General features: G+C 38.5%; 1 protein-coding gene across 2 annotated transcripts; it reads right to left on the bottom strand.

Moving 5' to 3' along the window:
* Positions 1-4,609: 4,609 nt before the first annotated feature.
* On the bottom strand, positions 4,610-25,086 carry LOC140228983 (vesicle transport through interaction with t-SNAREs homolog 1A-like). Of its 2 annotated transcripts, XM_072309240.1 has the most exons (9): positions 24,982-25,086; positions 20,952-21,010; positions 19,433-19,543; positions 17,670-17,753; positions 17,079-17,163; positions 16,497-16,567; positions 15,260-15,321; positions 14,206-14,322; positions 4,610-6,678 (listed from the first exon to the last, which is right to left on the bottom strand). In XM_072309240.1, exons 1-8 carry the CDS (start codon positions 25,073-25,075, stop codon positions 14,232-14,234), a joined length of 657 nt encoding a protein of 218 aa, XP_072165341.1. In that variant the 5' UTR covers positions 25,076-25,086; the 3' UTR covers positions 4,610-6,678; positions 14,206-14,231. The 2 variants fall into 2 exon arrangements, with proteins under 2 accessions (XP_072165341.1, XP_072165342.1); XM_072309241.1 differs by lacking the exon at positions 4,610-6,678 and having other exon boundaries at positions 14,239-14,322; positions 15,264-15,321.
* Positions 25,087-25,223: the final 137 nt, after the last annotated feature.

Below are 25,223 nucleotides of genomic sequence, written 5' to 3'. Positions count from 1 at the left end.
TTCTTGCGAGACGTTTAATTAACTTATATTCGTTGTTGAGACAAAATGAAATATATAAGAAATTGTGTTAAACATCGTAAGGTTTATGAATATTAAATGCTCAAATATACATGTAGGCCCTCTATATTGTAAGTGACACCCAACATATTTGTATTACACATGCAACACTTTATGACAGCGTAGGTACGGGACTGGAAATACAGTAAATTTGTTCTATATTTCCATGCATATGTTTTGCCATTCATATAGCACGTAAGCATAGGAATGGCGGCCATTTTGAATTAAAAAATGAGCTTTAAATACTAAATGAACCTATATGAAATGAAAATTCTCTTGCAAATGCAGATGGAGTAACTCTAGGAACAGAAATGTACAAAGTTTGGTGGAATAATTGGTCATATTATGCACATTATTGTGTTTCTCGCGGCCGAATTAGCATATCTGCCGGCCATTTTGGATTTTTGCATTTTGCCAAAAATGCTCAAGGTTGCGCGAGTGGCATCAATCGGATTTGGAATCAGCACCCTCGAATTGACAAGAAACCATCAAAAAACATTGTATATATCAAAAAACAAGGTTGGGTGCCTTCTAGCCTGGACTATTTAAACTGTTGATAACATTTTGCTTATGTAATATCTCGCAGCTGTAGCAATAGCAACATTCTTTAAAACTTCAAATTGTTTTACAACTGCACTTTAAAATATCGATTTATGAGTAGGTGGAATCATGGATTTACAGAAAGTATAGGGCAAAGAACGATTAAATAATCACCACATGCATGGCATACTGTGTCTCCGTTTAAACTGAAATCTAATAATATTGTGATGGCAGCACAATCTCCTACAGCTGTCTTTCTCAATGACTGGGGATGCTTCTTGAATCATAAAAACAAGAAAAAGGAAGGGGATTTGAAAGTATAAATCGCCGCCATGAGTTCAAAGTGCGAATTCATTCATTTCATTCATTCATTCATTTTTCCATTTCCAACAGAAACATATAAAAAATTTTTACAGAAATTGAATAAATAAACAATAAAGAAACAAAATAAAGGATAAGTTTACAAAATATTGTAAGTATACGGAAATGTTCGAAATGGGGAGGAATGCTAAAAGGTAGTGCTTGTAGGGTGCATTCCCCCCACACGTAATACAACAAATTATATGATTGATTGACTGATATTCATAAAAAGTGGAAAAAACAAGAGAAAATAAGACATGGAGACCTAAATTATTACTCACCTAACTAACGCAAAACAAACACCCTGAACAATTCCCTACACTAAGTTGCTGACATGCCGGAAGAGAGAGGGAGTGTGTGTGTGTGTGTGTGTGTGTGTGTGTGTGTGTGTGTGAATTATGTTTCCTCAAGCGGAAGTCCCGACGAAGAGGCAATATAACTTTTTATAGTCACCATGGCTGACGATCATATAGCAAGAATGTCACTTCGGTACCCTCTCTATTCTGTCATTTCTTCCCGTGATTTTTTTTTTTTCATAATAGAGGAAGTAGAATTACTATCGCTTTATTTAGATAATCTGCATCAGTTGTGCGTATTCAGAGCATACTGTGATACAGGAATCCATTCATGCATTTCCGAATATTCAAAAAGATGGAAGTGATAGTGATATTCTATTCCGAAAGGAACAATCGAAGCTGAAATCAATTGATTGTCATTGATTTTCTTGTATCCATGTCTGTAACGAAAATGTACGGCCTTGTATTATAATTGCATTGTCGGCTTCCAAAGATATAAAAAGTTACAGCAGCTAGCGAACTTCTCTATGATATTAGAATAAATCCTTGAGATCGATCTGCATTTCAGCCACAAAAGGAAAAAGAGAAATGATGTAACACGCTAGGATGAAACTGGAGAAAAACAGAGAGGAACAGACAGTATAGGGCCTACCGCTTATCACCCCCCCCCCCCAAAAAAAAAAAAGAAGAAGAAGATACAAGGGGACCATCCGCAATCATAACTTTAAAAATAGTGAGTCAATCCAAATACAATTTCAGGGTATGAAACCATTACTCATTGCCCACATCTTACAGAAAACCCCATCCGATTTGCTACAGCGGTCAAAGAGAAATGAGGATCTTTGTAGAGCATATCAGGGATGTTCCCTCCGTTCTGTCCAGTGCGTTTACACATTAACATGCAGTTCCAAGAGCATCCAAGTGCTAAACGTGGAAGAAAAAGACCCATGACTTGCCTTACAACGATCCACATTTCTCTGTGACCACTTAACCTAATTGAATGGGGTTTTCTGCAAAATATAAGTAAGATATCATACTTTTATACCCTGAAATATGCCTCAGAGAGTTAATCATATTGAAAGTTATCAATGCGGAAATCCGATTGTAGTTTTTTTGGGGGGACAATGTATTGTCATAATGATGGAGATGTCGCGGTCTTCTGGATTGCGTTTACTGTCCACTCAGTCAGAGTCCAGAGTTCGAGATCCATCAAATTTTATATACAGTCAAACCTGCCTTAGCGGCCACCTGTCCATAGTGGCCACTTGTCTATAGCGGTCACTGAAAAATCCCCCGAGTGAAAAAGCCCTGTTAAAGACCCTGTGTACAGCGGCCACAAATTTTGTTCCCAGCGGTAGATTTTAACCTGTCTATAGCGGCCACAGACCCACATGGAGCTGTAGCTGAGCCAGTAATTCAGCGTGTTTTTCCTGCTTTGTCAACCTGCCAGTCATTCATCACTCATTCAGTCATATAATGCATTAGTGTAAAGCTTTCTTCACAACTGGACACATGCTACTGTGCAACAACTTGATAAACACCAGCATTGTTCAAAGCAAGAAACACAGGTATGCACATGTATACGCATATGTCAGTAGGGCCTACTTATAGATGTATACAGCGATGATACATGCATTATGTAGGCCATGCACACAAAAGTCGGATAACTTGTCTATAGCGGACACCTGTCTATAACGGCCACTTTTTCTGTCTCTCCACCTCCCTGGTCTCTCTTGGGTGGGCCGCTATAGACAGGTTTGACTGTACCAAATATGTTCTGAGTACAATCATTAATATACGAGCCCTACCATCACACAGTCTTCTCTTGAACAAGGCACATTATCTATGTTTTTCGTTATCGTTATCAAGGTATATTATTAATATACATAAATGTGCAAGGGTAGATGGTACGAAGTTGAATGTTACTGTTGGTGGGTATGTAAATGTATAAATTGACAAAGAGAATGATTGTGTATCTGTAATTACTGATCTCGAGATCAGAGGTGATTGACATTATCACCTTGTTAAAGTAACTGATGTGGTGTAATACATAATTCAGTGTTCGCAAAACTTTTCACACTTCAAGTTCCCAGAGCTTTCATGCCTTTTAATCATTTTTCTCCTAACTCTTTGTTTTGTCAGTCACTTTCAACAAGGAGTGCAACTTCACTCAAGGTCATAAATACACGATCCGACCACAGTCATTCTTTGACTCTTCCAACAAAACACACAGACAGACAGACAGACAGACAGAGACAGATAGACAGACACACACACACACAAACACACACACTACATCATTACGAAAGCAAAAACATACACTGAAATCAAACACATCCGGTCCTATCACGTACATTCTACACACTCAACACACAGAGACAGACTTACTAAAATCTAATACACTATGTACACCTCATCTGTTTTTTCACCCCTCTCTTTCTCTAATACATATATATATATATACTGTATATATATATATATATATATATATATATATATATATATATATATATATATATATATATATATATATATACTGTATAAGTATATACATGGCACTTAGTGTACCTGTATGCATACATAGTATTCATTTTGCTTCAGAGGCAAATTGTTCCCCTTTTATAAAATGTCTGCTTTGAGCTTATGTCTTTTCTAAGTACTCTGATTGACAAATCATGCATAAAGTTATACCAAATTGGTTTGTAAAGCTAATTGAAGTGCACAATTATCTGCTCTTGACAGTCTTAAGCTCTCACATAGTCAATGAGTTAAAAGACATACCGATTTTTAATTTCCTTATCGTCCTCTCCATGATGCACAGGTATTGAAAATAGACTCTACATATAGTCATGTCTGATGGGAGAACCAACTTTAGTTGGCAGTCGACAGCACTGATCAATCAGGCTGTGACATATCACTGTTATTCATGCTACCAAACATGACATAGTGTTTTTCTAGCAACAGTATGATAGCCAAAGTTTCACTAATAAACCTGCGACCATATTATTTTCATATCTGGAAAAAACATAACCTCCCCCTTGGCGGAGGTATTAATGTGTTGCTCTCCAAAACAACTTCTCATTCTCACCTAATTACTCCATTAAAAAAAAATAAACAAAACACACTGTCTGCATAGGGTCTACTGTTCTCATGTACTTTTATTTGCACCTATTATCTTTTCATATACACAGTTATATAATAATATATTTTCTATATCACATAATTTACAACATGTACACATGAAGTGAAATCTACATACAAGGAAATGTATTTACACTGAAATATTCATCAATGGCACCACATGCATTAAATGCAATTCCTCCCCCTCCCCCCTCCCCCCCCCCCCTACATGACCATGAAAGAAGAGGCTTTGGGTTATGATGATGATACCGAGATTTAAGAAAGATATACAGTAAATGACCCAAGACATGACTTAAGAAGAAGCAGAAGCTGCAGCTGAGATAGGAGAGGCCCACAAGGACGGTGGCAATGCTGAGATCCAAATTGCTTTCTGCACCCATAGAGCTCTGCTCGCCCAAGACAAAAAGAAACCACAGCAATGCTGATGTCACTGGACATGTCCACCTGGCTCAAATGGCAAGGTGTTGCATAATAAGCACATCTTAGTTCACATACAAGGATTAAGGGAGCCAGAGGACGGACCATCATGATTAAATGCTTGAGAGGATCTTGAAATTATTTGTAATAATCTTCAGAAGAAACTTGTTCCTCTTCTAACAAGTACATGTACTTTGATATCATCTCCCCTCCATCTCATCAAGCTCCAAAGAACAAACATAAAGCAATGCAAATATGCTGTATGACACAAATGGAATGTTACTTACATATAAATGATGTACAGACATATCACCGGCTGAGAACCAGAAGGGCGTTACCACAATTTTGGGGAATATTGAATTATCGGTATCACGTTGTAGAGCTCTATCTCCTCTACATTATGGTTTTCATTTTTAATTATTTTCATTTTCAGTAAAATGTAAAAAAATGAAATCACAAGGGTGCTATTTCATCCTATATTTGGAACAATGCTTATTAATCCACTCACTTTTGATTATCAAAAAATGTATATTTTGTGAAAATCTTTTATTTAGGCTCATATCTTATAACGTGATTGCCTTTCTGGTTCTTAACTGATGATATGTATGATTGCTTGATCCTGGGTGATGAAAACTAACCCCACTACCAGAAGGAACCTTGGAAGCTTTCGCCAAAGTCTCATGGAGTACCATAACCTCACAAGCAAAGAGCTGAAAGTCTGGGTAAATCTATGATTTTGCATCTTTCAATCACCTTTAACCCGTTGAGGACGGACTGATTTTGCTACAACACGCATTTCCCATAGACACCTGCCCAAGTATACTCGGGACTCGTCCTCAACGGGTTAATGTTCAGCCTTGCATGTACACATAAATGATTTTAAAAGATACAGTGCACTCTCATTAGAACAAAGTCCCTGGAACTGGCAGTTATCTTTCACTTTATCAAAATTTTGTTTTAAAACCGAACAATAGGCCTATATGATATGATTTAAACATGCAAACCAGGCAAATAGTCTGTATTGTACGTTGTTTACTGAATACCCATCATATGCTGAAAAACAATGTTTACTGTGATGCTATGTAATTAATTTCATTTTGATTTTACGTTCTAGAGAGAGAGCATACAATTGTTTGTACTTTCTTAATTTGTTTAGAAACATATGTATGAAAAGTGATGGTTAGGAATTTGGTTACAATGCCTTATTGAAAAAGTTTGTTATTCCGAGGGTTTTGTTATTCTGTAGGTTTGTTATCCCCGCCATTTCGTGCCACAATTCAAGTTGAGTATGTAGCATACCATGAACCCTAACTTGCGTGATGCTACCTTTATTAAGGACCAAAATTAAGGAATTTCCAAGAACACAATCACAGACTGCAAAGCATGTGGAGTAGAGCATGATATATTTCTTTTGGGTAATTTTTCAGTTCCTGAAAGTTTATTTTGAATTTGTTTGCACTGAAAAGGGCATGAGTTCAACATTCATCCACTGTTTAGCTGTTCATTATCAACCACAACTGACACAGCAAGCCTTCGTTTCAGATTCAACTCTTAACAATTTCAATTTGTTGTTTTGTTTTGCCTTTCATGTTTGCATGTTTTTTTTTTCCTCCTTTTTTTTTTTTTTTTTTTTTTTGGGGGGGGGGGGGAGGAGGAGGAGGGAGAAGGATGGAATATAAGTCAAAATCTGAGCCCATCATGGCTAAGTACAGTAATACACTTCAATACTGTCCGTACGTAATGTAACATAGCTTCCATATTCTGGATAATATCGAACCCCGCTATTTCCATCCTATAGAAAACAAACAAACATACTCATTGGTGTAGTTCCTTGTGTGTGGGACTAAGTACTTCTGCCTCCTTTCACCTACAAAGGAGGATAATGTGGAATACAAATGGTTGATTATGTCTCTTGTATGTGTGTAGGGCAGCACTGTGGTAGGTGACTTGGGTGAAACCTTCAGAATTTTATTCTCCCAGAATAGTAAAGTCTTAATTGGGAGTAGATGACCACCCATACACCCACTGTACCTGTATTTAAAATATTGATGGCTACTATCATACAACTAAAGCTGGCGATACCAAGAATGGAAATGATAACGCAAAATATTGCACTTTGCAGACACTTGTGGATGAAAATATGAATCTAACACATATATATGCAGAGAATAAGAAACCTACCACAAACCAATGGATTGCAAACAACTAATGTGATGTACTGTGCATGAAATTGAACTGAAAATACAAGAAGCTCATCTGTCTTATGAGCTATTAGGCAATAAATATTTTGTACATTTGTACAACTTCATCAGTACTACAGTAGAAAGTTGCCACTGCATTCACCAGGTTATGCAAGTATACTGAAAAAGTGGAAATTTCTCTTGGGAGTAACTTTTTGTGATCAACCTGGCTAGACAAATTTTGTTTGTTTTTAATTCAGCGGAATCATAAATGAAGTAGCATAACATCATATCAAGCAAAAAAAAAAAAAAAAAAAAAAAAAATGTGCATGTTTTTATTCCACCCTCCACCCTAGTTTTACGTCATGCAAAATGCATAAAAATTTTGCACTTACAGCTGTAAATTACAATGGTATGTGTGTTTTACTGATAAGACCTCTGCCACATCCTCACTACATGTCATTAACATAAGACATTTATTAACACATGATTGCGAAATGCTGTTTTCCATCAACAACATAGCACTACTAACTCGTAATCATTACCATATCTCCTTCAAACCAAATTAATGTACAAAATATATTTTCTTATATATTTCTTATATTTCCTTATTTAGTAATATCTGTTTTAAACAGAGTTAAAGAACAGTTTATTTCAATTACTGACTTTTTGTGGAGACATCCTCTAAGAGTACTAGTACATCATGGCATATCTTTGTAAAACACATAACATGGAATGCATTATTCAAAAGTCATATGTGTATACAATATATATATATATATATATGTATATAATGCAAATTTGTATCATATTCATACACATATAGAAATAATAATAAAGGTACTTTGAATATTTCAAATGATTAAATGTGTGTGTGATGGTCACTGTCCATTACGAAAAGAAGTCCACACTACACAAAGTTGTAGCATTCATAAAGGCAGTATGTGTCCATGCCATGCCTTTTCAAAGTCTTCTGATTGGCAAACCATGCATTATGTAACAGAAGATCACATGATATAATTTTCTCAACCCCCATGCAAGATGCTGTTTCCATGGCAATACATTTCTTGACACTCACAAAAAGGTATCTTGCACAACTACACATTATGCCACCTAAATGTGCTGAATATCAAAAGAATCACTTCAAAACTGACACCCCTTTCACACCAGACGCTGAAAAGTGGATGACGTCCAGAGGTCGTTCACTGTTCACCCTATGAAAGCTAACAATGTTGCCGTGGTAACGTGCGATGAGCACACTCCAAACGAGCCTCCGGTAACTTCTCTGAATAATGAACTCACGACAAGATGGTGTTTCAAGTGATGACCAGTTATCTGGGAAGTATGGATATGGTGCTGACATACGAAAGCTGGCATCCAACCTCCTCTCAAAAGAAAACACAGACTCCTTTGAGTGCCCCAGTGAGTATATCATATGTTTGTTGGACTTGGTGGGCAGCTTAAGTAAAACCCCAATCGGACCTGCTCTCCAAGATGACACGTTCAAAAAGTTTCATGAATTTCAAATGTCCAAAGAGAATAAGAAACATTGCTTGGGATTCATTTTTCGCCATGAATGATTTTCATCCCGTATCAATAGCTGACAATATTTTGTATCAGCATGTGCTTGAGAAACTGCTGGACTTGGTAGTTATATGGGTAGGAGGACACCAGAGACCCCAAACAAATAACACAGGAAGATGGACCTGAAGACAATGACCATGATGCCCAGGTGCTACGTTATATTGTTGGTTTTGTTCCGTATGCCCACCTGAAGCTTTACAAACGTTCTAAACAATCTTTAGCCAAGGAGTATGCTGCAATCTTGCAGTCTTGGAAGGCGGCTGAAGATGGCAAAACCATGGCTCCGTCATTTCTATCGTATACTGTCGCATGGATTAAGATGCAAAATAGAGGAAGCCTATTTTGTGTCACTGATGATGTTGTCAGACATATTTGGGCAATGGAAAAAGCATCAAGGGATGTCTTTCAAGGAGTAATTTGAATGTAATGAAAAATGTTAATGTTAGGGACACCCTAACAGAGAAGTGTGCTATGGACATATTTGTTTTACAATTGTGGAATACATTGATGTCATCCTGCTCCCACAAGACGAACATGCAACCATTGTTTCTGACTATCATCAATTACTGGACAAAAATAAGAATCCATGCTTTTGTGAAGGCTTCTAATTTAGTGCAGAAGATGAAAAAAAAAGACAACTTTGTAAGGGGAAAAGAGCCTTCATAAAGAACTTGTTAAGAAATAGAATTAATAAATTCTATAATTTGTTCAGGTACATAAGTAGATTTCTGGAAAACTATGCCCTAGTTTTTAGCCAAAATTGCTAGGTTTCTTGGTTTAATAAATGAAAAATTAACATGTAAGTCCGTGTAATTAAAAGATTTATCTATACTGTGGTTCCTATCTCCTACCATCGATTAAGGTGAATGGCATATGTTAAGAAATTAAGACAATTTTTCTGCAGGTCCATGGGTTACGCGACCGCCCAGCCACCCGACCTCAAAGTGATTCCTACATACCCCCTTACACACTATGTGTAGGCAGAAATAATACATATGAAAACAAAGGCTTTCAAGTCTAAGAATAAGGTACAAGTGTAGTTCAGACAAAGATATATGGCAAGCAAGTCACACTGCGAGAGCAAAGGAATCTATTCCAGAGACTTCTGATAATGCCAAATGTCGGGAAGTTACGTATAGGAAACAGGCTTAGCTTCAACATGGGTCCACTTCCACTGTCACTAGCACACCAAGATGGATCAAGGAACAAAACAACGAAATCATCATTGCCTCACTATTCAGAATCAAAAGTTCAGCCTCAACAGTCATTGAAATTCCATCACGAAACACATAGATAATAGATGTCGTGGCCATGATACAAGAACTTCCACAGGCAAATTTACCAGCGACATCTGGCCAATATTCTGATAATGTCTTGAAGCAACCTACATATCTTGCAAACAGCATATCGAAGAAGTGAAGGTATCCACTTTGTGGTAGACACTCACAGGAATATGAGAATCAAAGAAGCCGAGAGAGGACACAGTGGCTCAAGAGGAAGTCTAATGACAAAAATCTATGGTGAAGACCACCAGCGGCCTCAGCAGTGGAAGAAGTTTCTTGTCTGCAGTGAGAACAAGGGAGAACTAGTGAGATTCTTCTTTGGAACTTGGAAGCACAGACCAAGTACCATCCTAAAAGAGGTCCACATTTTTGTGACTCTAGAAGGAGAACATCAGGAACAGGAAAATGACACTGGAAAACTGTTTTTTTGTTTGCGCTGAATCTGCTGCAATCAATTTGACCGTCTACATTGAAAGTGATTGACAGGTAGCTACAGACGGCCACTGCCAACGTCCAGTATAAATCAAGCCAGGTTTCCCCTTGTTAAGAGATCAGAGGAGAGATTAGTTAGAGAGTCAGTCAGATTCAGGCAGATCATAGGACAGAGCAGATAAAGGCATATCTTTGTAAGAGATCTTTGCTAGTGGAGATCAAGCCAGACATTATGCACTGGAGAAAATGTATTCGCCTTTTGTTAGAGAGTTACAATGTTATTGGAAGCTATACCGTATGTCATTTGGAGCCAGCACTTGCCTTGTCGCCTTAAAGGTCCCAAGAAATACCATTGAAATTGACTTTTATATGGAAAAGTATCGTCCTACGAGCCCAATTTCACAAAAAGTGCCAAGAAAGAATAATTTCAATTGGAGTTATTACCGATTAACTCATTAGAATTTACCTTGTCTCAGCTCCAATTGCCCCGCCCGCCAAAAACTCTCCCAAACAAGGCTATAGTATCACGTGACCCTCTGACATCAGTTTGAGAATGTCGCTCGGCTCTTGTGCCTCAATCGTGATCACGCAACCAGCATTGCATTGGATTTGTATTGCATGTTGTATATGTGTGGTGACCTTTGTTCGGTCGAGGATTTGTTCGATTGTCATTTCTGTAGAGAGCAGAGAAAAGAGAAAATGCCTATGCGATGTATTGTAGCGGGATGTTCAAATACGTACAAAGATGGGGTTAGCCTTCAATCTTTTCCAAAGGACCCTAACCTGCGGAAAATTTGGAAAGCAAAGGTCAAGCTCACGAGGGCTTGGTGGAAGGGTCCTTTGGACGCCAGTGTAATACGAAGCAAACATTTTAATGTGTTGGACTTCGAAGATCTTGGATTATGGGCCCAGTTTGGCCTCAAAAGACAGAAACGGCAAAAACCAGACGTCATTCCAACAATCAAGGCCGCCAGCATGGGCAGCAAGGATGTAGTTCATCGACCAGCCACTGAAAAATGACAGAAAATGAGGGTAAGAATTATTGTGAATATAGTTTGCTTTACGCTGATGAAAATATTGCTACGCTGATGTACTGTGCACTTTATCCAAATGTGTGACAATGATACGCACACATGTTGCATTATGTGATGAGTGCATTACGCAGCTTTGCAGCTAGCTTGGTTTACAGCGACCAGCCAGCCCGATAACTGTGTGTACAAGGAGCGCCCTGGGGTTAGGTTTTGACACGGTTGTGTTGTTGTGATGGTTCGTAATACTGATTTGGGTATACTGATAAACCAGCTGTTAGTGCCAAATTCCACTCCTTCGCGACTTTAGACCTTTTGATACGTAGCTAAAAAGGCATATACAATGTAAAGCTTTACCATGTTGTACGGTGCACGGTGGTGATCCCCGCGGCCGTGTTGTGAATGCTGCTGAAGCGCAGCGCGGTGTGTTGCTTCCCCACTACCACTGAGCTGCATGCTCGGGCTCAATGCAGCTCTGTAGTTGCTCTTTGAATCATTGTGAACCGGAATTATTTGAGTCTTGGTGCAGTCTTTCATGTTTCCACACCCCACTATCAGTCTGTGAGGCCTGCTACCAACAACAACTATCACAAGAATGTCTAAGGAGCATGTCTTCTCACAATTCTCTGTCCTAATACATCACTTTCACAAGCTCCTAACAAATTGCACCATGACAACTATGTTCCAGAAAGAGATCCTGTGCCAGTATTTCCATCAGAAGCCATTCTTATTCATTCACTTTTGTCATAGAATAATGGTATTTATATACAAGGTAGTGACAAACCAACAGACAAAAATTATTTAGGAACATTTTGTCACTGCAATTTCAGGAGGTCGTACTAAATTACAGCTAGGATGATGTACAGAGTAAGGAGCTATTAGGAAGCTGCATTGCAGTAAGACATGGACAATATTGCTGCATACTCTATGTTGCTCAAAATAACTTTGTTACAGATTTGGCTGCAGAGGAAGATAATGTTCTGCATGTGATGAAAGAGTTTTTCATTACAGTTTGAGAGGATCACAAATGGCAAACTAAAACATCATTACATACAAACCCTCTCAAATTCTGTGTCAGCTTTACCGATAAAGTCACGATTCAAAAACTGGCAAAAAATTTTAAAAGTTCAAGGCTGTACATTGCGGATGATTTACCTAGAAGACTAGGAGAGTCAAGAAGTTCTCAAGTGCCTGCACTAAAGCAACATGACATGCAGGTAAACTTGCATTCTTTTCAAGAAGAGAGCCTAGTAAACTCTATGTAGATCATAACTCTTTATGGATCACTAAGTCCAAACAACAGGTATTATGTTGTTAATAAACTGGAATCCATGCCAGACAATCTAGCAAGATATAACAGATAGGAACGACAGTTCTTGCAGGACAAACAAAAGGGGTAATGGTCAGCCAGAACTCAACAGCAACGGTGGAATCACCAGCTGACCATAGCAGCCTGACCACAGCAGCAATGGTGGAAATGCTGAACAACAGCATGCAAACGTACCAGCAAGAAAAGGCGATAGGGAGTTAATTCACTGGGGAGAACGGGTACATGATAGACCACAGAGTGGTTTTGATCTCATCATCACCAAGAAAAAAAACACAAACCACAAAGATAAGCCTTGATGTACAAGCAGCTTGGATGCCTTGACTACCTTATAGCTTTCAAGCTACATTTACACCTTCTGTGTGTTCTGAAATCACACAATTTATGATGTTAATAACTGCCTGTTGTCATGGCAACATACAAGCAGTTCTGATGTCGTACTCTTGTAAAGATGCCCTACTTTTCTCATCCAACCCTGTTACTGGCTGATCAACACTTTGTGTATTCCCTGAATTTCTAAAAGCCAAAAGGTTACTGCCCTGTTGCTAATGCAATCCTTAAAGGGAAGGTAAACCCAAAGAGCAATGTGGATTGAGTGAAAGCAGCAACATTAGTAGAACACATCAGTGAAAGTTTGAGAAAAATCGGACAATCGATGCAAAAGTTATGAATTTTTAAAGTTTTGGTGTTGGAACCGCTGGATGAGGAGACTACTAGAGGATATGACGTATGAGTGGACAACTATACAAAGAAAATAAAAAGGATATTCTACAAAAATTCACTTTTCTAGAATTATGAAAGAGCAGTGGAGCAACCGCTTTCAGAAAGCAGGGGGAATAATTGCTTCCCTTAACATATGTCAATATCAAGTTGATGGAATTTGTAATTTTCATAAAAAATTGATTTTTTTAGTATTTTCTTTATATTTTCTTGATATTGTAGTCCACTCATACGTCATAACCTCTAGTAGTCTCCTCATCCAGCGGTTCCAACATCAAAACTTTAAAAATTCATAACTTTTGCATCGATTGTCCGATTTTCTTCAAACTTTCACTGATGTGTTCTACTAATGTTGCTGCTTTCACTCAATCCACATTGTTCTTGGGGTTTATCTTCCCTTTAAAGAAAACTGTGACACTTGTCACTCAGTAGTAGTGTCAAGGAGGGTAATAATCTCATTTTATCACTCCCATGCTCACTATGCTTGGTGGATTCCAGTGGCAACTACTCTTTTTTTTTTCCACTCTGACTCTTCCTTTAATACCTATTTCAGGCATGCAGTATTAAGTGAGAGTTTAAGCACAAGTACAAAGATCAAGTGGACACAAAACATACACAGGTCATTTTAACAAAAGATGGCAGTCTTGACCTATAAACCTTGTCTGCATGTGTACTTTTCTCTCTAACACAAGACCAAGAAGACACATATGACTGGACAGAAAACTAGCAACTCTTAGGGCGCTGCATGGCAATCAGCGTCTTGTCTACTACACCTGCCAGACATCACTACCAGCCACCTTAAAGAATCGTCCCACTATTAGGAGAGAGGGTTCATTGCACCTTTCAGCAGCACATCACAGCCGTCATCATTTCCTGGCCAGGAAGTAGATGATGAGGATGATGATGGTCAGGATGATGAGGCCAAGGATGAGCATTATTACACGGTTTTGAAGGATCCTGCAAGCAGAAATGGGGATGAATGGATATTTCATAAGCATATGAAATACTACGCCAGCATACAACACAAGACATAAATATCAGTAACAAGAATGATAACAATTTCCATGCCAACTAAAACATATAAGGCCGTCATAGAAGTTCATCTTATATGGGAGAGGGGCAGGGCATCACTGAAATAAGTATGTCTTAAAACAGGACAAAGAAGCAGCTATCCTTAAACAGCAAAACCACTACTTAAAAACTAATACTAACTCTGTTGAGAGCAGATGAACGTTAAATAGTTTATTGACAATAAATTAGTTAATATGCGATACACTCCCTGTTTAGCTGAACTATCACTTCTTTCCTCTATGAACGCTTTGTGACATATGACTTCAAAAAGGAAATTTTCGTCACCCCACACCACAACGAAAAAAAGAAAAACAAACACACAAAACAACGGCAATTCAGTGATATATTTCTTTGTGTTTGGGGTCTTCTTTTCCTCCACTTATAAACATTCTGTATCATTAATTATGCAGTACAGTTGAGGAAAGATGGATGAAAATCAGATGGTCTATTCTATTGATGTAATTTGTTTGGCAAACTCAATATATCTTAATTTCCCCTTATCCATAAAATGAATGTTTGGCACATTGCCTTTGCACACAATATGGACTAAATACCATATTATTGATTAATGAAGCTTTGACTGTTAGGGATATTAAAGGAAATCAACTGGTATATTTTATTCTTGTACATGAATGTCATGTTATCACTACTTTGCCAAAATAGGGGGAAAAAGAACATCATCACTTTAACAAATCCAGCTGAAGATAACTCAAAATACAGCATAAATGGGCAATGAGGTAGAAGCAAGACAGGCAAATAAAAATAAACCATGAAAAGACTCAAGAGCTGGGTGGAGAAAATAAAGCGATGACACAGATCATACCTACGCATCATTGCACTGAGGACGCGGGAGCTTTGGCCAACAGTAGCATCCATGTCACGTAACTGAAAGAAAATTTCACAGGAGACTTCAGCCACCTACCTCTTGCTATACATTCACCAGACAAAACTTTGCTATGCAACCAAGGTGTGTGTTTCTACTGGACACCTCCTATGTATCATCACCTGGTATTACCTTGCATCGACGCAAATATCTATCATCTGTATCACCTTTGTATCTTACTACTACCCAAACTCTTTCTAGTAAGCAATAAAATATGCAGTGACGCAGGGTTATGTGATGGAATTTGCACAACACGGTAAACCAGGAAGTCACATACTATAAGGTAACGCGCAGGTCTCACATGCACTGTCTTACAATCAACTGAATAATACATAGAATTGTGTAAATTTCTGATTCTATGCAGATTGAATTTATGTAACCAATTTCACCTAAAGCTCTTCTTCAATACAGGATATGCAGCACACTTCAGGCTGCCAAATGAGTAAAGACAAGATAATCATTATCACACCAAAATTACCACAGAATTTGATGGATTATACAGCAATACCAATTTCCCATTCAGTATGGTAAGCAGTGCACAGCTAGAAGTATGTCAACTTTCATGAAATTGAAAAAAAAAGGACAAACAAATATCAACTGTGTTGTTTTCCTTCAAAAAGAAATTTAAAAAATAAAATGAACAGATATGTGTTTTAGCAAAGCAAAGACCTCAACTCATCTGGTATTGATCAACCCCAAACCAATTTTAAATTCAGCAAATATCATCTAAATATCACTTTCCTGGTTTATGAGCCAAGTATGGTATGCATCACAGTCACTACCACAGATAATCAAGAAAAAAAAAAGACATTGTTCGGTACAGCCTTCTCTCAAGTATATGATCTTATTGCCGTTACATCCACATCCCCTCAGAAATTCAAAAGAAAACCAACACACACAAACCTATTCCAGTTCACATGTACTAATTTTAGTGATTGTAACTTTCATATCTCGGGTATGAGAATCATGGGCTTCATGGACATTTCTGGTAAAAATGACTCTGGAGCTGCAGAAACTCTCAGTGACAGAGTTCTAAGATGAGATAACAACCAAATACTGTAAAAATTCAAGAATAGCAATAAATACAAAAGAAACTATGTATCTCAATTATTCCTGATGGTAGGGGTTACCAAAACTCCTTCAACAGAACCTCAAAGTCTAGATAATTTAATCTTACCCTATTCCTTGACCGCTCAATCTTCTCCCTGTCTTTGTGGAGATTGTCAAGAATGTCTTGCCCTAGTTGCTCTGTGAATGACAAACAAAGGATGGTATTCAACATGAAAACTGACAAATTACCTTTATTCTTGATGAAAAATCATCACTATTATCATCATCATCTCAATTATCATTACCTTTGGTCATAATTAGACCTACAGAATCATCCTTTTCCTCATTACATATGGCAGCTCCTTTTATGCATTGCTACACATGGCTTTTATCAAAATCAAACTGCTAACATGGATGAATATTTCTATGCACATATTGTATTTCTGTATCATATGAGCATGAACCTCTCTTCATGTAATAAATTTCCTTACATTATAAGCTCGATGAATTAATCTAAAGAACCATGTTCAAATTAAAGTACTACAAGCAAGTATGCAAACAACTCTCATGAAAAAAATAAAAACAGAAACAAACATATCCATATGATATTGAAGAAACCCCACTCCCCCCCCCCCCCCCACAACAACAACAAAAACACTCATGGACAAAGGAAGTAAGTCAGGTGAACTACCGTCTGCACTGCACTGACCTGTTTCTACGGTCATTCTGTAGCCTGCCTCAAGTTTTCTGGAGGTTCTATCCAGTCTCTCAGTGTTATCCAGTAATCTTGTCCTCTGCAAGAGAAAACAAAACAGGGATAGTCACACAAACACAAATCTAGCGTCTGAAAAGTGTCTGTGCACATCAAAATTATATTCCTGTACAAGTAAGGTTCGAAGCAAAGAAAAAAAAAAGACTATGCAAATGCAATTCAAAAACTTTGCCAAAAACATACAAACTGGCAATATGCCACCAGCTAACACATAAAACAGTTTAGGGAAGGGGAAAGGATCCTTGGTTTAGTATAGTGGACTCCTTTTATAAGTAAGTCCTTGGGACCAGCAGTTTTCTGTTGTTTCTAACTAGTTCCAAGTCTTTCTCAAGTCTTTCTCTAACAGGCTATATAGTAAGAATTTTTAAGTGGCCAATTCGTGGTGAAAGGATAATAATTTCTGCAGCAAATTCCCCCAAAACATGACAGGTTAACCTGATAATATTGGTGCACAGTACTCATAACCACTTGAGGGAAGCATCTACATCAAAACATGGCCTCTAGGTGAGACCAAACTTTGGGGTGTACCTGGTCCTCTGAACTGCGATAGTCGTCCAACCCCAAGAGCTCTTCCCTGGTTCCATCATCCCTGGAAGACACCTTGGACCGTCGCTAGAAGGGTCAAGTTATATCAGAGGCAAAAAATCTCAAAATCAACTTACTAGTCAGCATCATCCTGGTGACATTTGTATTTTGTACGACTCAACAACATTCTTGGGTTATCCATTTCACAGAATGTGCAATCAAACAACATTGCATCACTATCAATCACACGGCTTCCATATCAAGCCTGCATTCATCATGTAATCTACATCGTGTGTGCAGGGTTTGACATTGACGGTGGCCTGGTGGCCTGGTGGCCCGGGGCCACTAAAAATTAGTGTCAGGCTAACAAATTTGTCCTTTGGGGGCCCGAACGAGTAACTTAGATTCAAAATGGATTGTTACTTTTGCTCTTAATTTGGGCCATTACATACCATACAAAGTATCTTTTTGGGCTACCAACATTTCAGATTTAAAGAGTTTATTGGCCAAAAAGGGCCACCAGGTCAGAAAAAAAAAAGTAAGTGTCAAGCCCTGATGTGCCAACGCATGTTTCTTAGTACTTCAATCCATTCAGTTGACACACATTAGACTTTCTTTAAGACCAAAATATTCAATGTATAAAGACAATGTATTCTATTAGGATGATCAAACCACCAGCTTTATTATTCTTCCGAGGACTGCAATTTTTGCCCTGTCTAACCAAAAGCGTTACTTACAGGTGTACATGATACCATTGGTGTACTGACCATCATTATTACCAATATGAGACTTGTCCACTCCCTGACATATTCCATCCATGTAAAAAGTTTTAATGAAATAAGTGAAATGTTTCTCTTCTGCACACAAAGATGAATGTAATTGTGGCTTGGCCTTCGACGATGAAACATGACATTGTGGCTATCAGTTTCATTCTGTGGCCATATACCACAGGTGTCAAGACTCCCAATTCTACCCAGTTCAGCTTTTTATGCTCAAATTCTACCCAGTTCAGCCTTACACTCTCGGTATGCAACAAAAGGCTTCTGTGTGACACACCCAAGTTGTTTTCACGTCAATGCAGGAACAACAAACAGAAACTGCATACAACAGACATAACAATTTACTACCATGACACACTTCCACATACCCCAGCACTATCTTTATTTGTTGTAGAGACGTACATCGTCACTTAAAGCCTGGCAAATATCAATAACACACCTCTGGCTAACTTTCCTGTTAAGGGGGAACAAAAAGGCATTTATATTAAATGGGTTAGTCAAATACCGGTTAGTGATTGGCTAAACACAGTCACGTGATGGAGGCACATTCGTTATGTTCACCCATGGGCGAACATTTTTGTAATGTTCTCCCACGGGAAAACATTTTCACATTCAAATGACAGAAGGCCTAGGACCGCGCGCGCATAGTGAATTTGGCTCTGCGCGAGCGAGCAATCGAGTGCGTTGTGCTGGTGGTTGACGTTGACGTATTTGATGTATTTGACTAACCCATATAATATAACAGATGATGACTCTTTTTGTCAGGAACATGTACCAAACGTTCCACCCTCAGGGTTTGAAATGCTATTTCGGGAGGCTATAAGTCCCTCGACTTCGTTTCGGGACTTATAACCTCCCTCAACAGCATTTCAAACCCTTCGGGTGGAACATTCGGTGTGTTTCCTCCCCCGTCAGTCATCATCCATGTAATGTATGATACAACTTTTTCTTTTTTCCAATATATGCTACCAAGAGCATTTGTCTCACCAAATCTTTCTCCAGTCGGTTCAGTTCTGTCTGGTAGCTTTTTAAGCGGGTGGTGAACTTCTGTCTTTCACTGGACGGAATGCTGCGGATCTCAATATCCATTTGTTCTAGCTGATTTGCCATGAGAAACATTGAATAAGAGTAACAGGTACAGTAAGATTGAACTGACAAATGAAGCACAAAGCATGTGATCACATCACAAAACATCAGTGTGCCGATGAACTACAATATATTATTTGTACAGTGCACTCCTTTTATAACAAACACGGTTATAACGAAATTCCGGTTACAATGAAGTAAAAATTCAGGCCGCAACATTATCCACTCCATCCACTCCACATCCATTATTTTTATTGTTTATTTATTCGGATATAACAAAATTTCAATATAATAAAGAAAACTGCTAGTCCCAAGGACTTTGTTACAACAGGAGTCCACTGTACCTCTTAATGGTATTCAAAATGCATATGAAAAAAAAAAATATCACCCGACATGCCATTAAGAAAATTGAAAGACACCATTTTTTTTTTTGTTCTTTTTACATTTCTTAAATGAAATGATTCAGTAACCTTCATACAATGGTGTCATATAAAATGCACCTTGTAATGCTATTGCACATATTGGAGTGATATTTTGTGTGAACTACATGTATAATTGCTACTGTATAATATTGTATATTGTACATTATATGCCTACAAATTATCTACAACAAAGTACATACAAAAACAAAATATATCCAATCAAACACTAACAAACCATTTCATTAACCTGTTATCCAAGCAGCAGTCCTATGCATTTTTTTTAATATCCACACCAGAGGATAAACACAATGATATTTATAGTTCCCCGTACTCATCATTCATGGGGGAACAGAGCTTTCACCCAGTCTGGCTCTTCTCTCTGGAACTCATTGCCTTTGAAACTGAGAATGGAGACCTCTTTCCCTCTGTTCAAGAGGGAACTCAAGACCTTTTTATTTCAGTAACTGTGCTTTTTTCAATTGGGATCTTTTCCTGAATGAAGTAATGTGGGAGGAGGTCTTACCTTTCTGCGCCAGGAGTGCCACTGTGTGACAGACATGGCGCATTACAAGACTCCATTATTATTATTATTATTATTATTATTATTATCATTATTATTATTATCATTATTATTATTATTATTATTATTATTATTATTATTATTATTATTATTATTATTATTATTATCATTATTATTATTATCATTATTATTATTATTATTATTATTATTATTATTATTATTATTATTATTATTATTATTATTATTATTATTATTATGGGGAGTTTTCATGTTTATGAGGAAAAGACATTGGAACTCTACAGGGATGGAAGGCATTTATTGCCATGAGTGAGATGCAAAGTACCATTTCATAATGATATGCAATGTACAAACTGGCTAGAGAGAATATGGAAGATAGAAAGCCTGATGAGTAAAACAGAGAAGGAAATATAGATAATAATAACTACTAATGAGAAAGCCAGATAAAATGTAAACTTACTAATTCAAGAGCTTCATCAACTTGCTTTTCTGCTGCACTGACAAGCTGCTTCTTTTCAGCTGAAAAGGTCAACACAAAGAAATGAAATCTGAGCTACAGTCGTACATAAACTGTACAAGCTTGAATGGTACAACATACAACTTTATGAATACTAAACACAGAGAAAAACATTGACTGCACAATGCATGCATTTGTACAATTCCCTCATAACACTCATACTGTACCCTGTAAACATGTGCACAGCATGATCAAGAGCAATTCTACAGATTGTACCTCTGCTACACTGTACGTACGATTCAGGATCAAACCAAATCTATAATAAAAAGGATGCCCCATAGAAAAGTATGTCACAGTAACACACACCTGAATTGTACCAGTGTTAGTTACACTATAGTCATGTTGTGTATCCTGATGCTTGCATATACACATACAATTGATACAATGTATTGCCATAAACCTCATCTTTTACATACATTGTAGCAACTTTTGGCACTACAGAGAGCTATGTACCATATGGCACTCATCAGTTTTTATTGGGAAAAAAAAAAAGAAAAATACCCGGTAACTTCCAATCCCCAGGCTGATAACGACACTTGTTGCCTCTCCCTGTTTGCTACATCCGGCTTTACAATTGTATTTTCTACATCAAGTTTAGTATTAGGAAATAACAGATTTGTTCACACTTTTAAAGAAAATGCATTTATAATTGATTTGTTCACATTTTTTCAAATTTAAAATAATGCAAATGTCTATACTTCTTAACTGTGTTTCAGTACTGCCCTTAGCAAGAGAATGATACATCTATACATGCTCCACCCAGATCCATACACAGATGGTGCTAAACTTATCTCAGTGGATATCTCAGGTACTGCTGCCGCGCTGGATCAAACTGCATCAAAATTGCACAAATTTGGCACTTTAAAACAAGTATCAAATCACTACAAAATGTGAAATTGAATCACAACAAATTGTGGAAAGTGATGATTTTAGCTTCAAATTTTGATCTCATTAATTAGGACAACAACATGCAGGCTGCACAACTGCACATTGAATGGCTTTGGTTAAAGGTACTAGCCCACATTTGCAAACCCACGAAAATCAAAACTGCATAAAACAGGTCCAATATGACTTCAAGTACAAGTTATAACAGAAACATACCTCACCTGTTGCTCTTTGTCTGTACCATTCGATAAAAGAGAGAAAATCATCGTTTTAAAATCAATTTTCAAACCGGGTCAACCCGACCCAAAATCAAATTACGAGCGCGGGCTAGCTACGCACATTAACTTACACATGTATCGCATGCATGTAGTACGTGCGTGGACCGGAACTAGTGACCGTTTTTATACGCATGCATACGGTGCATTTCCATTTATTTTTATGAAAGTAATGGACTAATTGGAACGAAATTTTGCACAGGTGTTACTGCAATCATACCCAAACTCCATGCTAACTATGAGACCAATTGCTGCAGGTTTACAAATGTGGGCTAATACCTTTAAAGGCATTGTTTATAAGTTCAAAGATGCCAGCAAGGAGCAGGCACTCCATGTCAAACAAGAAACATCTGCCCTGTGGCAAACCCCTGGAGTCGACGGATTTCTGTCCACTCCTTTCACCATTGAGGAGCTTATGCTAGCCGTCCGCCAACTCAAGAGTGGAAAGGCCCAGGGCCCAGACAACATCCCTCCAGAGTTTCTTATCCACTGCGGCCCAAGATGTCTTGAATGGATGAGAGGCTTTTATTCCAACTGTCTCTCAAATACGACTGTACCTAAGATTTGGCGTAAGGCAACAGTCATCGCCATACCCAAACCCAACAAGGCAACCGACGACCCAAAGAACTATCACCCGATATCGCTCCTTTGTGTCCCGTTCAAGCTCCTGGAAAGACTCCTTCTAGCTCGTTTGGAACCTATCATCGACCCACAGCTGCCGCACGAGCAAGCTGGTTTCCGCCAAGGCAGGACTGTTCGGAGTACTGTCCATCAGATTGTCAACCTTACCGATGACATTGAGGAAGCCTTCGAAAAGGGCTACAAGGCAGGCTAACTACACGCAGCCGCTGTCGCGAAGCGACAGCGCTGCACCTCTATTCCTTCGCAGACGTTGTTATGGTTCACCGTTTCCTTCATGAATATCTTTATTAATCGTGGAAAACTAAAATATAAGGAATTATCGTAATCTATGACCATCATTCAATAATCGGTATGCGATTTTTTGTTTAATTACGTCAAAAACTTACCGAAATCTGTGGCTGAAATCAGGTCTGTAAACGTCCTTACTGCTTCACTCCTCAACTGCGTGTTATATGAATGGCATTCACTCTCGTATGCTACAACGTAGGTAGTCGGGGCGGAAGTGATGAGATAGTCGGATGACCCCGACTAAAAAAGGTCAAATCATTGCCGGTGCAGCACGCGCGGATCTACTACAAGTTTTACGTAACACATGAAACGCACGGGCGCACGGGCGTAGGTAAAAAGCAACCACTTCTGAATGCGCATGCGTGGTAGTTTGTTGATTTTTTGAAGCTCTCGAAGGAAAAGATGCCACCGCACGATCTATACTCCGAAAAATTCAACAATAAGGTCTGGATACCAACAAAATGCCGAATTCAACTCAACAATCAGGAAAATATGCTGTAGGTAAGTGTTGCAATTATATTACTCTTAAAATCATACAAAATAAAAGGTATTTTATGTGATTTTGCCGTCAATAGTGACGGTCGTTTACAACGTTGAAACACTAACACATGTCAGACCCTGTGCGCAGCACAGTGTCTGGTCAGGCTACAAGGCAGGCCTGATCTTGGTGGACCTCACAGCTGCTTACGACACGGTATGGCACCAGGGTCTTACCCTGAAGCTACTTCACACCATTCCTGACCGTCATCTCGTGCGGTTCATCTGCACTGTCATCTCTAACCGCAGCTTTATACTGAAGACAAGCGATGGGCAGGTCAGCCGATTGCGCCGTCTCAAAAATGGGGTCCCCCAGGGCTCAGTTCTGGCTCGAACACTCTTCAACAACATCTACCTCAGTGATCTCCCCTCAACCTCATCGTCCAAGTACGCCTATGTGATGGGCAATTCCATGGTCGCATGGAGAACTGACGTGGTTGTACATCAGCGCCCCGCGCCGGGGTTAGGCATCCACGGGCTAAAATACTGTAGTGGGATTTGGTTTGGGGGGATGGTTGGTTTTAACTTCCCCTCCTATCTACTGTACCTCATGACATTAACCAGACCCGGACTGTGACTTTAACATGACTAGGGGGTCACCTGACCGACACATCCAACTCTATATCAGGTGACAATTGACCCCCACGACCTTGACTTGACGCTGATGGACTCACGGTTTGGGAAAGGAAAGGACTACAAGGCATACACCTGTATAAATCCACCTGAATCAAGCCCATCATCAGCCTGGCGTAGTTGGTAAGTGTATATTCTGTGAAGTGGACACTAACTCCCACTTTAATACACTAGTAGGGCCTAACTACACGCAGCCGCTGTCGCGAAGCAACGCGTCGGAGAGCTAGAGGGCGCCTCTCCGACTACCTACGTTCGTACGTTGTAGTATACGAGAGTGAATGCCATTCTTCATGACACGCAGATGAGAAGTGAAGCAATGAGGACGTTTACAGATGTGCAGACCTGATTTCAGCCACAGATTTCGGTGAGTTTTTGACGTAATTAAACAAAAAATCGCTAACCGATTATTGAATGATTATCATAGATTATGATAATTCCTTGTATTTTAGTTTTCCACGATTAATAAAGATATTCATGAAGGAGTCGCACAACCACACTGAAAAATGACAACGTCTGCGACGGAATAGAGGTGCAGCCGCTGTCTCTACAGCGGCTGCGTGTAGCTACACTATTGTAGGCCATACTGACTGTGCTGTTTATTATTTACGGTACGCCTACGGGCAACGTCACTAACACAGCTGGACACTGCCATTCAGCTATAAAAACATCTATGATGTTTATAAAATACAATGCATAGTAATTATGACGCTTACCTCCTACCAGCATTGGTATTTTATTGATTTTAGATGTAATTTCAGCTGAAACAGCCGCGAACTGATGCTCGAATTCTTCCATGGCGGCTGCCATTTTACCACCGTGTAATTTGCCAATTGCAATAAAATGTCCAGAGGGACAATTTATTGTAGAATGCAATCTAATATCTTTGTATGATTGTGATGACATTCAGAATTTACTAGTTATTTATATATTATCTATTAATAGAAGAAATTTTAAT

The sequence above is a fragment of the Diadema setosum genome, chromosome 5 (genome assembly GCF_964275005.1).
Source record: "Diadema setosum chromosome 5, eeDiaSeto1, whole genome shotgun sequence".
NCBI classification, from domain to species: domain Eukaryota; kingdom Metazoa; phylum Echinodermata; class Echinoidea; order Diadematoida; family Diadematidae; genus Diadema; species Diadema setosum.
Note: the sequence above shows the minus strand (reverse complement) of the source record. Positions and strands in the feature narration are given on the sequence as shown.